We start from the raw sequence: 12,125 nt of genomic DNA, 5'->3' as shown, positions 1-12,125 counted from the left end.
TGCACAAACTGATAGGGCTGTCAAAACTGAGAGCAAACAAAACAACTGCTGTACGATGCCCTCTGCTATCTAAGTTTAATAGGTCACATGACTGCATCACATGACTAAAACGTGTCATTGTTATCATTAGTGTAGACGTAGCCTAAGTCCTTGTTCTTATTTCTCTGCCTCACACACCTGATTTCATCTGAGCTCATCCTTTCACAGATCAAACAGGATCAGTTAGAGGTCAGAGGTCAACCACAGCAGGTTTAATGTGGCGTTTTTCTGTCTCTGTAGGGCTCTGAACTGTGAGGAGAGTTCAGCATATCCACAGGATCTTTCTGTTATCTGGATTCACACTAACATCATCAGTCAGGAGAAAAACAATCACACCAACCTGATTAGCAACTCGCTAAGTTAACCCTGGATTTTCCCCGGTGATGGCAACATCTGACCAACCACAGCCGTGGATCAGTGTACAGACAGCAGAGCGGCAGATGTTACAAAGGAAGATAAAATTACAATATCAGAAAAGTATGAAGAGGTTAAACACACAATGAAGACTGAAAGTAAAACCCTGCTGTAGACAGAGCAGCTGTGAGTGCTTTAAATGTTTATGCCAGTAAGATGGGAGAAGAGCTGATATATCAATAAAGTTGAACCTGTTTGAAGCCTGGAATGAAAGCTGTGTAAGTTAACGGGCTCATCAATATCACATCTTAGATCAGATTAGTTGAAACTTTATTAATCCCTCGGGTGGGTTTAGGGGTGATTCTAGGATCAGAGCTTTGGATGGAGAGCTGCCCATCCAGTCAAGGTAAACTTTACTCGTCACGATGAGACGTCTTCCCCGTCTCTGTCAGTCCCTGCATCCTTAAATGTCTCCAGTTGTCCCGAGTTCTCTCTGACTGCCTCCTTGGTGCATTTAAACCCCTGTTCCTCTCTGTCCTCGTCGTCTGTTGTCTTCATCTCCGTTATCAGTCATCATAATTTTACCATCTCTGTGCAAGTCTGCAAATTTCTTTATTAAATCATAAGATTTAATAATCCTGATAATAATGACTTGCAGTAGTCAAAAGTGTTGATATTAAAACCTAAGAATTTCAGGAAGTTTGTTTTACAAATAAAGCTCTGTGGTCTCTGTAGTTCCATCTTCTATAGACAGATGAACATCTATAGTCTCCAACCGTTAACCTCTCTGCTCTGTGTTGTTTTGTCTTTTAGATCAAAAAAAAACACCACGGAGGACACACAGAGAATGGATCTCTAGTCCTACTTGTTGGTCTGTCAGTTTTTGCTGTGCTTCTTGTTACTGATTTTGTTGTTTTTCTGATCTACAGAAAACATAAAAAGAAGCAGAATCAGGATTCATAGCAGCCTCCTGTTGAATTGCAGGCTGTTTGAAATGTCTCAGAGTTTTTCTCCTGCTGCTGTTCAGACTCTCAGTGTTGTCAGTGAACATTCAGGTACAGACAGATGATCTGATCATCCAGCAGACAGACATCAAACACGTCCAGAGTTGGTTTGATGATAAATTTCTCTGATTATCATCAAACCTGTTCAGACTGTGTCAGTGTGTCTCTGTCTGTCAGAGACTCTGTGAACTACAGAGTTTGTTCATCTTCACAGTTTTTATAGGATTTGTTGATGGGAATTTCTTTTGGCTTCCAGCTGCTCATCTTATTGTACTTTTCTGTAGCATAGGTTTTCATATTTATGTCCTGTATTTGGAAATTACAGGATTTGTATTTTCAAACAATTTTTTTTTCTGTTGATAGAGGTAAAAAAAAGTAACTTCAGCCTGTGAACACAAAATATTCCTTTATATAACTCATATTAAAACAAATTCAAGTCTCACAGAGATGAAAAAACTTAGAGAAACCTGCTGTATACTGTGGGTGTAGTTCAACACACAGTCAATCATTAGCTGGCTTGACAAACCTACATTAAATCTCCAGCTGCAGATGGTTTCAGAAAGGTTATCGATGTCTGTTCAGCTTTCTGCTCAGACTCCTGTCTGCATTCACATTAAAAGGAGTGTTTTGCAAGTCATGTGACCCTTCTTCCACACAATAACAGTTGTTATCAGATGGTGATGAGAAATATTTTAACCACTTAGCACACTCTCTGTGCTGCTGTTTATTTCTAAGGTGACGGCTGCACATTAGAGCTGTGGATCTTTACACTGGACCCCTTTAAACATTAAACTTTATGTCCCACAGCCTGATAACAGAGATGTGTAAATCACTTCAGTTTGTCTCAGGTGAAATTAGTTTTATTGATCGAACAGCTTTACCTGGTGTTTGTTCTGTGTTCTAGTAACTGCAATTTTTGTGTGTATGAGACTTGACAGCAGATTAGAATCAAGTACAGCAACATTTATACATTCTCCAAATAACATATGCACATGTCCATAACATTAAAACCCACAGTCGTAATCAGTAATTAGTTACTGATTACTTTTTTCAAGTAACTTGACCAACACTGATTAAAACTCACAGTCGGAGCTTTGTTTAGTGTTTAGTGTTGTCTAGTGTACGGCTTAACAACTCGCTCGTAGCAGAGAATCTCTGTCATGCTTAAAACCTGCTGCACATCAAAGAATCAGTGCAGTAGATGAACTTATGATTTGTTGCTCTTTATCTGTACATGTTGGTGGTTGGTTAACTTGGACGTGTGAGTCCAGAACAGTTCTGTTTGGTAACAATAAAGTCCATCGAATAAATAATGTTCAGATGGTGGTGAATTTTTTTTTACATTACTGTTACTGTAATCACATTACTGTTACTGTAATCACATTACTGTCATTTTATTATTGACAAAATATTAAAGAAATGTTGATGATCTGTTTATATCCATGTTAGTCTTTAAAGTTCAACATCTCCCTCTAGTGGCCATAAATAAATAAACCATGTGTGAGGAAATACATTTATTCATTCTTCTTCTTCACTTCCTGCCACCATCGACTCACTTCAGTTTGCTTACCGGACTAATCGTTCCACAGACGATGCCATATCTCACCTGCTCCACACATCCCTGAGTCACCTAGACACTGGCAGAGGGAATTATGTTAGGATGCTGTTCGTGGACTACAGTTCAGCATTCAACACAATAATTCCCTCTAAGCTTTTCACCAAGTTGACGGATCTAGGACTCAGCTCATCACTGTGTCAGTGGATCCTCAACTTCCTCACAGACAGACCCCAATCAGTGAGGGTGGGAAAACAAGTCTCCCCCTCCATCTCACTCAGCACTGGAGTGCCTCAGGGCTGCGTTTTAAGCCCCCTGCTGTACTCACTGTACACTCATGACTGTGTAGCCACATCAGACACCACCTCCATTGTCAAGTTTGCTGATGACACTGTTGTTGTAGGCCTGATCTCCGACAACATCGAGACGGCCTACCTGGAGGAGATTAGGAACCTGGAGACCTGGTGCCAGGAGAATAACCTCCTCCTAAACATCAGCAAGACTAAGGAGCTGATCGTGGACTTCACCACAAAGCAGGCGAGGAATTACAAACCCCTCATCATCAGTGGCACGCCAGTGGAGAGAGTGGACAGTTTCCGATACCTGGGTGTCCACATCACTCAGGACCTGTCATGGTCCTGCCACATCAACACCCTGGTTAAGAAAGCCCGTCAGCGTCTCTTCTTCCTCAGAAGACTCAGAGACTTCCATCTGCCACTGAAGGTGCTCAAGAACTTCTACTGCTGCACCGTCGAGAGCGTCCTGACGGCAAACATCTGCACCTGGTTTGGGAGCTGCACCAAGCAGGACAGACGAGATCTGCAAAGAGTGGTGCGCTCAGCCGAACGCATCATTCAATCAGAGCTCCCTGACCTGCTGTCCATCTACACCAAGCGGTGCAAGTCCAAAGCTAGGAAGATTATGATGGACCTCTCCCATCCCAACAATGGACTCTTCTCACTGTTGAGGTCTGGGAAGCGCTTCCGCTCCCTTAAGGCCAAAACAGAGAGAATGAGGAGGAGCTTCTTCCCCCAGGCTATTCGGGCCCTGAACCAGGCGTAGGACTGGACTCTCCCACACACATCACTATAAGACTGGACTCTCACACACATCACATCACCACACGCACCACCACACATTTCCTATAATTTGCTAAAATTTATAATCTTTATAATCTCTCTCTGCTGTTTGCACATTTTTATTTATTTTTATTTTTATTTTTTACTGTAAATTCCTAAGTTAATTTGTAAATTTTGTAGTAAATTGTAAATACTGTAAATCTTTTTTCTGTCATTTAATGGTCGGGCATTGCGCAGCTACAAGCATTTCACCCCCATGTCATACTGTGTATGGTTGTGTGTGTGTGACAAATAAAATTTGAATTTGAATTTGAATTTATTCATTAACCAAACTACAAGATGTTGACACAAGGGGACAATTGATGTCTCCATTAAACAGATGGATAATTGTTGGCATTCCTGGAGTGGCTTCATCTCAGGAGGTAGAGCAGATCATCCACTAATTATAAAGCTTGTGAACTGATCCCTTGATGCTCCAGTCTGCATGCCAAATATCCTTGGACAACATACAAAACCCAAGTTTTTGTCTGATGCATCCATCAGTTTGAATGTTAGACAGAAAGCACTTAAGAGAGTAAAATTGTGGCATATAAGTACATATAAATATTTACCACAAAAACTCAGATTATGTTGAAAAACTACTCAATGATACATTTTTTTTTAGCTTTTCTAGATAAAAGCTTCATGTTTGAATGTTTTTTTTAAGTTGTCTTTTCACAAAGAAAAAACGTAGCCCTCCACCTCTGTGTTTGAACCAATAGAAAAGCTGGTGCTCAGAGGAAGACGGCTTTACTTGGCACTGGACTGGATGATGCCGTCATTCACCTCCTACATCGTTCCCTCTCTCACCTGGAGACCGCTGGGAGCACTGTGAGAATCATGGTCTTTGTTTTCTCCAGTGCCTTTAACACCAATCTTCCCACAGTCCTGAAGGACAAGCAGGAGTGGACCATCAACGCACTACCTGGATTCTGGACCACCTCACCGACCGACCACAGTATGTGAGAACTTAGGGATGTATGGCGGACAGGGTCGTCTGCAGTACGGGGCCCCCACAGGGAACGGCTCTGGCTCCGTTCCTCTTCACCATCTACACTGCAGACTTCTCCTACAGCTCCACCCAGTGCTTCCTGCAGTAGTCCTCTGATGACTCTGCAATAGTCGGCCTCGTCACTGATGGGGACGACAAGGAGTACAGAGACTTTGTGGACTGGTGCCAGCGGAACTACCTCCAGATCAACACTAATAAAACCAAGGAGCTGGTGGTAGACGTCATCCCTGAGCAGCTCCTTCAGTGGCTGCAGCACCCTACTGGTGTTGGCCAGAGGGGCCGATGGCGCGATATGGCAGCCTCGCTTCTGTCAGTCTGCCCCAGCTGTGACTACCACTGTAACTTCACCTTCACCAGTGTGTGAATGTTAGAGTGAACCAATTGTAAAGCACTTTGGGTGCCTAGAAAGCGCTTTATACATGCAATCTGTTATTATCATTAAGAGCATTTCTTTAACCTCTGACAGATCAAAGACTGCTATCATATTTACTAAATATGAAAATATACTTAATAACTCACTTCTTTAATGTTCTGTGCAATTAACTAACATTCGGTTCCTCACAGCTTCATTCAGCTGCTCTGAGGAAACTGAATGTTAACCTTTCAGTTCCTCCTTTATCAGGTCTGTTTATCTCACATTTGACTTCATGTTAAACTATTTTAACATGAAGTTAAAATAACCTGAGCAGTAACTGAAAACACTCTGAGTGTTTCATATAAAGATTTGTGAGTGGTGAGAGTCTCAGGTGGAGGAGGGAAAGGGGCAGGAGGAGAGACCCGAGGTGGCCGCCGGTCCGAGCGTCAGGTGAACTGAACTTCAGGTAAGAAGTTATGACCTGCAGTCTATCTGGGTCAGATATAAACCAAGACGTCGTCTACTCTTCACTGAAGTAGTCCACCAGTCCAACCACTGACGTCCAGCTGCTGGTCTCTAACTGGTCCCCCCAGCACCTCAGACCAGAGGACATCCACATGTTACAGAGATTTTTATGTGTTTCACTTTCATTTCTCTCTCAATTCGACTCACACAAGTCAAACAATGTATTCTATAGTTTACTTACATTTTTAAAGTGCGCTTTACTGAAAAACCATCACTGTGTGTTTGATGCTGAAGAGTTTTACTTCCTTACTCAACAACAAATATACCAGGAAGCAGCTGACATTGGAAAAACAAACAAACAACAGATTTAAAAGTTGTCAGTTTCTGGTAGCTGCTTAAATGTTTTCATGAGTAGAAACAATTTTTTTCTCCTTTTTGTATTTGTTTGTTCAAAACAAAAACAGCAAAAAAAGAGAAGCCTAATTACAATGTTACAATTACCAGTAAAAGAGGAGAAAAACCGGCTTCTGTCACCACGTGGTCGCCAAGTTTTGTTTTTTTTACTTCATTCCTCCTCCTGGAGGAGAAGCTCAGTATAAATCTGCTGCCATCTACTGGTTACACTGAGTGTTACAGCAGAGCAGCTGCTTTATGAATGAAAAAAGGACAAGAAACCAGCGTTACTCTGCCATCCAGACAGTGGCAGTCCTAGCCTGTTTGGCACCCCGGGCGAACACTCCCTCTGCCCCCCCCCCCCCCCCCCCCCTCACACACACACACACATAAAACATATTAAGGGTTATACATTAACATAAAACTGTTGTCGAAACCACACTGAATTTCACCAGAGAAACACACACAGACACACACATATGAAGAGAGAGAGTATACATTGTATGCAAACAGCTACCAAACAGCCATCATAATACGTCATACAATGAGAACAGGACAAATCAACAACTGACAATGACTAATTAATATTAAAATCTGTAACATAATGTTTGGAGTTTAGTCTGTTACTGTTTCTATTTTTACCATTTCTTCTTGGAGCAAATGTAATCCACATAATTTCCTTAGGGATTAATAAAGTATTCTGATTCTGATTGTTTCAGGATGACCTGCCATTATCCAATCACACATCTGCTTACCTGCATCTTTTGCTCGTTTCTCCTCCTCTTCTTTTCTCTTTTTTCTAAACTGAGCACCTGATGGCTTTGAACTTTTCTTGTCCATCTTGGTTTTAATTTTGCACTCCAGTATGATCACAAATTCCCCAACTCGAGGATCACCACAACATAATCTAACACACCTACACCTTAGTTCACAGATTTGCTTTGTCTAAGGTTTATTTCTGAGATTTCACACAACCCAGGATTCAAATCATGAATACATAATTGGATTTACATCATTATGAATGAAATGTGCTCTATTTGGAAGCAGCCGGGCCCCCTCCCCTTTCGACGGGTTGTGTGTGAGACTTTAAATCATCAAACTGTAAATTTTAAATTGTTATTGATCCCTTTACCCGGAGTCCTAAAGTGTATCTTTATTTCCTTACTCTTCTTAAATTTATTGTTTGTTTAAACAAAAAAAACATTGGTACATATTATAAGTCTGTATCATGATGTCTGGTGTTTTCGTGTTTGTTGGTTTGTTTTTATTTTGTTTTGAGTTGATTATTAGATGCTGCACCAGCCAGCCAGAGAATCCCCCGCCGCCCCGCCCTCTCCTGTGCCGCAAGCAGCAGGTGCACCTCGCAAACGGAGGGCGCTCTTACTCCCAGCAAATGGGCGATAGAAAACCGATCGGTGCCTGTACCATACTCAGTGTCATGCAGTGACTTTTACACAACCAGATCAGATGAACCAACTCACACTAAAACATGCATTTTGCTGCACTCTTTACACTTATTTCTTTTCTTTCTGCTCTTTTATATATTTTATAAAACCACAAAAAATATTTTATATCAGCAGCAATTTCTCTCAAACTGCTGCATCACAGCTTTCATGCTCTGACCTGCATGTGAAATGAGATAAAAGATCTTTATTAGTAACTTTTACAACTTCTGGCAGGTTAATGTCTGAACTTTGGAGTGAAACACACCCTTAGTTACAAGAAATAACACCACTGTCTGTAACTAAGTGAATCCACCTTAACACCACCTGTGTGTGTGTGACTGCATTACACTCCCACTGCTGGGAACCTGAACAAGAAGCAGAACAAAGTCTGAAATAGAAGCTGACAAACAGCTGCACCACCGAGTGACACTTTATTTTATAAACTTCACAACAGGTTTCATGTTGTGACCTGTGGAGGTGAAAAGACACAAAAACCTGTTTTACAGTTTTTGAGCTGCAGGCAGGATTGAAACACACCTTAGTTAAAAGTCAAACAGCAACATTTGTCTCCTCCCCTCACGTCACTCAAATGTGACAAACCAGGAAACAGGAAGTTCTTCGTCCTCAGTAAAGAGAGACGCACAGACGATCAGACTGAGCTCAGACCAAACTAGCAGCTTCCTCTGAGTGAGTCCAGTTACAGGAGAGAAAAGTGGAAAACTCCAACACTGCTGCTTCAAGCTGCTGACGCTCCACACACTGAATGTGAGTTTGCGCAAAAACACGACTCAAAGGAAGTTTCAGTGAAGGTGGTAGAGGAGGGAGGGGAGCCAGGACTGACTGTACTTCCTGTCTGCTGTTTTCAGCTTCACTCACAGACTCAATGGCTTCCAGATCAGAGGAGGATCTCTGCTGTCCGGTCTGTCAGGAGGTCTTCAGAGATCCTGTTCTTCTGTCATGTAGCCACAGCTTCTGTAAAGACTGTCTGAAGAGATGGTGGAGAGAGAGACCAACACACGAGTGTCCAGTTTGTAAGAGAAGATCTTCAAAGGATGATCCACCTTTAAATCTGGCTTTAAAGAACCTGTGTGAGTCGTTCTTACAGGAGAGAGATCAGAGAGCTTCAGAGGCTCTCTGCAGTCTGCACTCTGAGAAACTCAAACTCTTCTGTCTGGACCATCAGCAGCCAGTGTGTCACATCTGCAGAGACTCAGAAAAACACACCAATCACAGATTCAGACCCATCGATGAAGCTGCACAACAACACAAGAAGGAACTTCAGGAAACTCTGGAGCCCTTAAAGAAGAAGTTAAAGGTTTGTGAAGAAGTTCAAGTGAAGTTTGATCAAACAGCAGAACACATTAAGGTCCAGGCCCGACACACAGAGAGGCAGATTAAGGAGCAGTTTAAGAAGCTTCAGCAGTTTCTAGCAGAGGAAGAGGAGGCCAGGCTGGCTGCACTGAGGGAGGAAGAGGAGCAGAAGAGTGGGATGATGAAGGAGAAGATGGAGGCTCTGAGCAGAGAGATAGCAGCTCTTTCAGACACAGTCAGAGCCACAGAGGAGGAGCTGAGAGCTGAAGACGTCTCATTCCTGCACAACTACAAGGCTGCAGTGGAAAGAGTCCAGCGCTGCCCCCTGCTGGATGATCCACAGCTGCCCTCAGGAGCTCTGATAGACCAGGCCAAACACCTGGGCAACCTGACCTTCAACATCTGGAACAAGATGAAGGACATGGTCTCCTACACTCCTCTCATTCTGGACCCAAACACTGCTCATCCAAAACTCATCCTGTCTGAAGATCTGACCAGTGTGAGACGAGGAGGAGAGAGGCAGCAGCTTCCTGATAATCCAGAGAGGTTTAATCGTTACTGCTCTGTCCTGGGCTCTGAGGGCTTTAACTCAGGGACTCACAGCTGGGATGTTGATGTTGGAGACAGTACAGGGTGGAGACTGGGTGTGTTAGCAGAGTCTGTGCAGAGGAAGGGACGCATACAGTCTGGATTATGGAGAATAGGGTTCTATGAAGATAAATACTCAGCACGATCACCATCAGCTGGTGTCACTGATCTCTCAGTCCAGAAGAAGTTCCAGAGGATCAGAGTGAATCTGGACTGGAACAGAGGAAAGCTGTCGTTCTCTGATCCTGATACTAACACACACATACACACCTTCACACACACTTTCACTCACAGGATGTTTCCAATCATTAACACTGATGATAAAGTGAAGGTGTGTCCGTTGAAGGTGTCAGTGTCAGTGCAGCAGATGAGTTGAGGATGATGATATTTCTAATGTTGTTTCCTGTCAGTGAATTGAAGCTGTTAAACTGCAGCTGTCCTCCTGCTGCCTCGTTGTTCCAAAGCTCTTTGTTTCTCTTTTAGTTCTCACTGTTTCTTTCTGTTTCTGCTGTCCACCTTTTCACATGGAAAATCATTTCACTGTTTCTCACTGAATGACTCCCCAAACTAGATTTGAAATTCTATCAAGTTTCTAATCATTACAAGTGATTCATGTTTCTATTTGATGTGTAAATGGAGATGATTTCGTTTGCTGGGATATGGACTGACATGTGTTGAATGGGAGGAGCAGTTTGTTGTTGTCTTCTTGTCTGTTTATGACAACAATAAATCTATTGTTGAAACAATGATTCATGTTTAACTCCATATATGAAATGTTTCTGATCTTTGAATTCTGTTTGATTAAAGACTTTCTTCATGACACAAATGAGATTTCAGTGTATTAATAGAACTAAATAAGCTCAGAGTTGAAAGGCTGGAGTATTATGTACGTGCTTCACTGTCAGTATCTTCAGGGGGATTCAAAGGGAAACATCAAACATCAAAGATTTAAAAAATAATAAAGATAATAAACACACAGGTCAAAGGTCAGAGTCACAGGAATTAGGAAACAGTTCAGTTTCTTCCGTTTGAAATGTTTCAGTTTCTTTGCTTGATCAGTTCACACTTCTCTCTGTGAACGACTTCAGTGCTTCGTCCATGACTCCTGAAGGTAAAGGGCCCAAAGAGCCAATCAGCAGCTCTGAAATAGGAAATATGACTCATGGAGAAGTTCACAACAGTTTCAGCTGCCAATTGTACTCATCACCATGGAGACTGATGCATCAAATCTAAATAAAGGCTGGATGGAGGCAGAGTGAGTGTTGTAGATGCTGCATTTTGAAGCCTCAGTGTTTAAATTGTGTCCACAGCCACGTAGACAGAGTGGGTGGATTTGCTTCTAGAAGGACTTTGTTGCAGCTCTACAGCAGGTATTTGTTGTTGGATGACATCACATTCAGCAGTGCTGTGACTGAGCCATAAATGTCAGGGCTCAGACGAGGCCCACACATGCGTGTTTGTCGGTACACACAGTTAAGATATGGAACATGTGAACATGAGACATATGAAGAGACTGAACAGATAAAACGTCCTTTATATCCATCAGTGACTTGATGGAGCTTCTTGCTGCAGTGTGTTTGGGTTTGGCTGATAACACTGGTCCTGCATGTTTCCTTCATGCTCTGTGGTAAAAGTGCATCAGTCTGCAGCTCTGTGGTCGTCCTTCTTCTTTTTCTCAGAAACTTCCTGATTTCTTTGTTCTCACTGTTTTGCAGAGGTGTTAAGATTAAAAATAAAAACTGTGAAAAGTTGCTGCTATTTATAAATTTATAAAAAGACACCATTTAATGCTTTTAATAAGCTTAAAAGAACAGAATGAAATGTCTCCATCGCTGTAGTGTAATAATATCACAGCACTGTTGCAGTAATTTTACTGTGTTTATTGTACAGAGACTGATTCAGCTGTGGTCTACTCAGCAGTGAGAACTGAAGACGTCCGTTATGGACAAACAACCATCAGAACAAGGAGGCCCAGGTACAGCTGCTCTTTATCTTTGACTGTGGACAGAGACAAGCTAGCTGCTCCCCCTGTTTACAGCCATCATGCTAAGCTAAGCTAACCAAACCACATTGTGACTCAAGCCCAGAGCTCAGACTTCAAAGACATCAAACGTCTCATCTTTCTGTCAAAACACAAAACAAAAAGATTCCTTGTGTGGCAGGATGAATGTTATTCTTTGGTTCCACCCACTTTCAGCCTGGCACATTAGGGGGCGCTAGTATAAATAGTGGCCTTGTGAGCATTCCTGGATCGCTTACCTGAGATCTCCTTGGTGGTCACCTGACTTCCCCTTGGTGTGGCAGAGATTATTCTGAAGCCTCCATTGCGGCTGGTAGGTGTTTACCCATCGTAGTGTGTGCATTACCTTACTTGATGGTAAACGGATATTGGTTTTTAGGGCATAGCTGTGGAAGCCTCCTATGAGCCCCTGCTCATGTTTCATGACGCGGGGTTACGTAATTCAATTTCGTCTCGATCCTTGCCT

At 42.4% G+C, this 12,125-nt stretch overlaps 1 protein-coding gene and 1 long non-coding RNA gene across 2 annotated transcripts in view; both read left to right on the top strand.

Annotated features, from left to right (window-relative positions):
* LOC146521340 (uncharacterized) overlaps window positions 1–12,125 on the top strand; it is a 47,056-nt gene that overhangs the window by 15,434 nt on the left and 19,497 nt on the right. The window lies entirely within an intron of this gene.
* Window positions 8,251–10,465, top strand: LOC146521341 (nuclear factor 7, ovary-like). Its single transcript, XM_085155031.1, has 2 exons — window positions 8,251–8,505; window positions 8,607–10,465. Exon 2 carries the CDS (start codon window positions 8,624–8,626, stop codon window positions 10,013–10,015), a length of 1,392 nt encoding a protein of 463 aa, XP_085011157.1. The 5' UTR covers window positions 8,251–8,505; window positions 8,607–8,623; the 3' UTR covers window positions 10,016–10,465.

Source organism: Neolamprologus multifasciatus, chromosome 3 (genome assembly GCF_963576455.1).
Source record: "Neolamprologus multifasciatus chromosome 3, fNeoMul1.2, whole genome shotgun sequence".
In the NCBI taxonomy this organism is placed as follows: domain Eukaryota; kingdom Metazoa; phylum Chordata; class Actinopteri; order Cichliformes; family Cichlidae; genus Neolamprologus; species Neolamprologus multifasciatus.
Note: the sequence above shows the minus strand (reverse complement) of the source record. Positions and strands in the feature narration are given on the sequence as shown.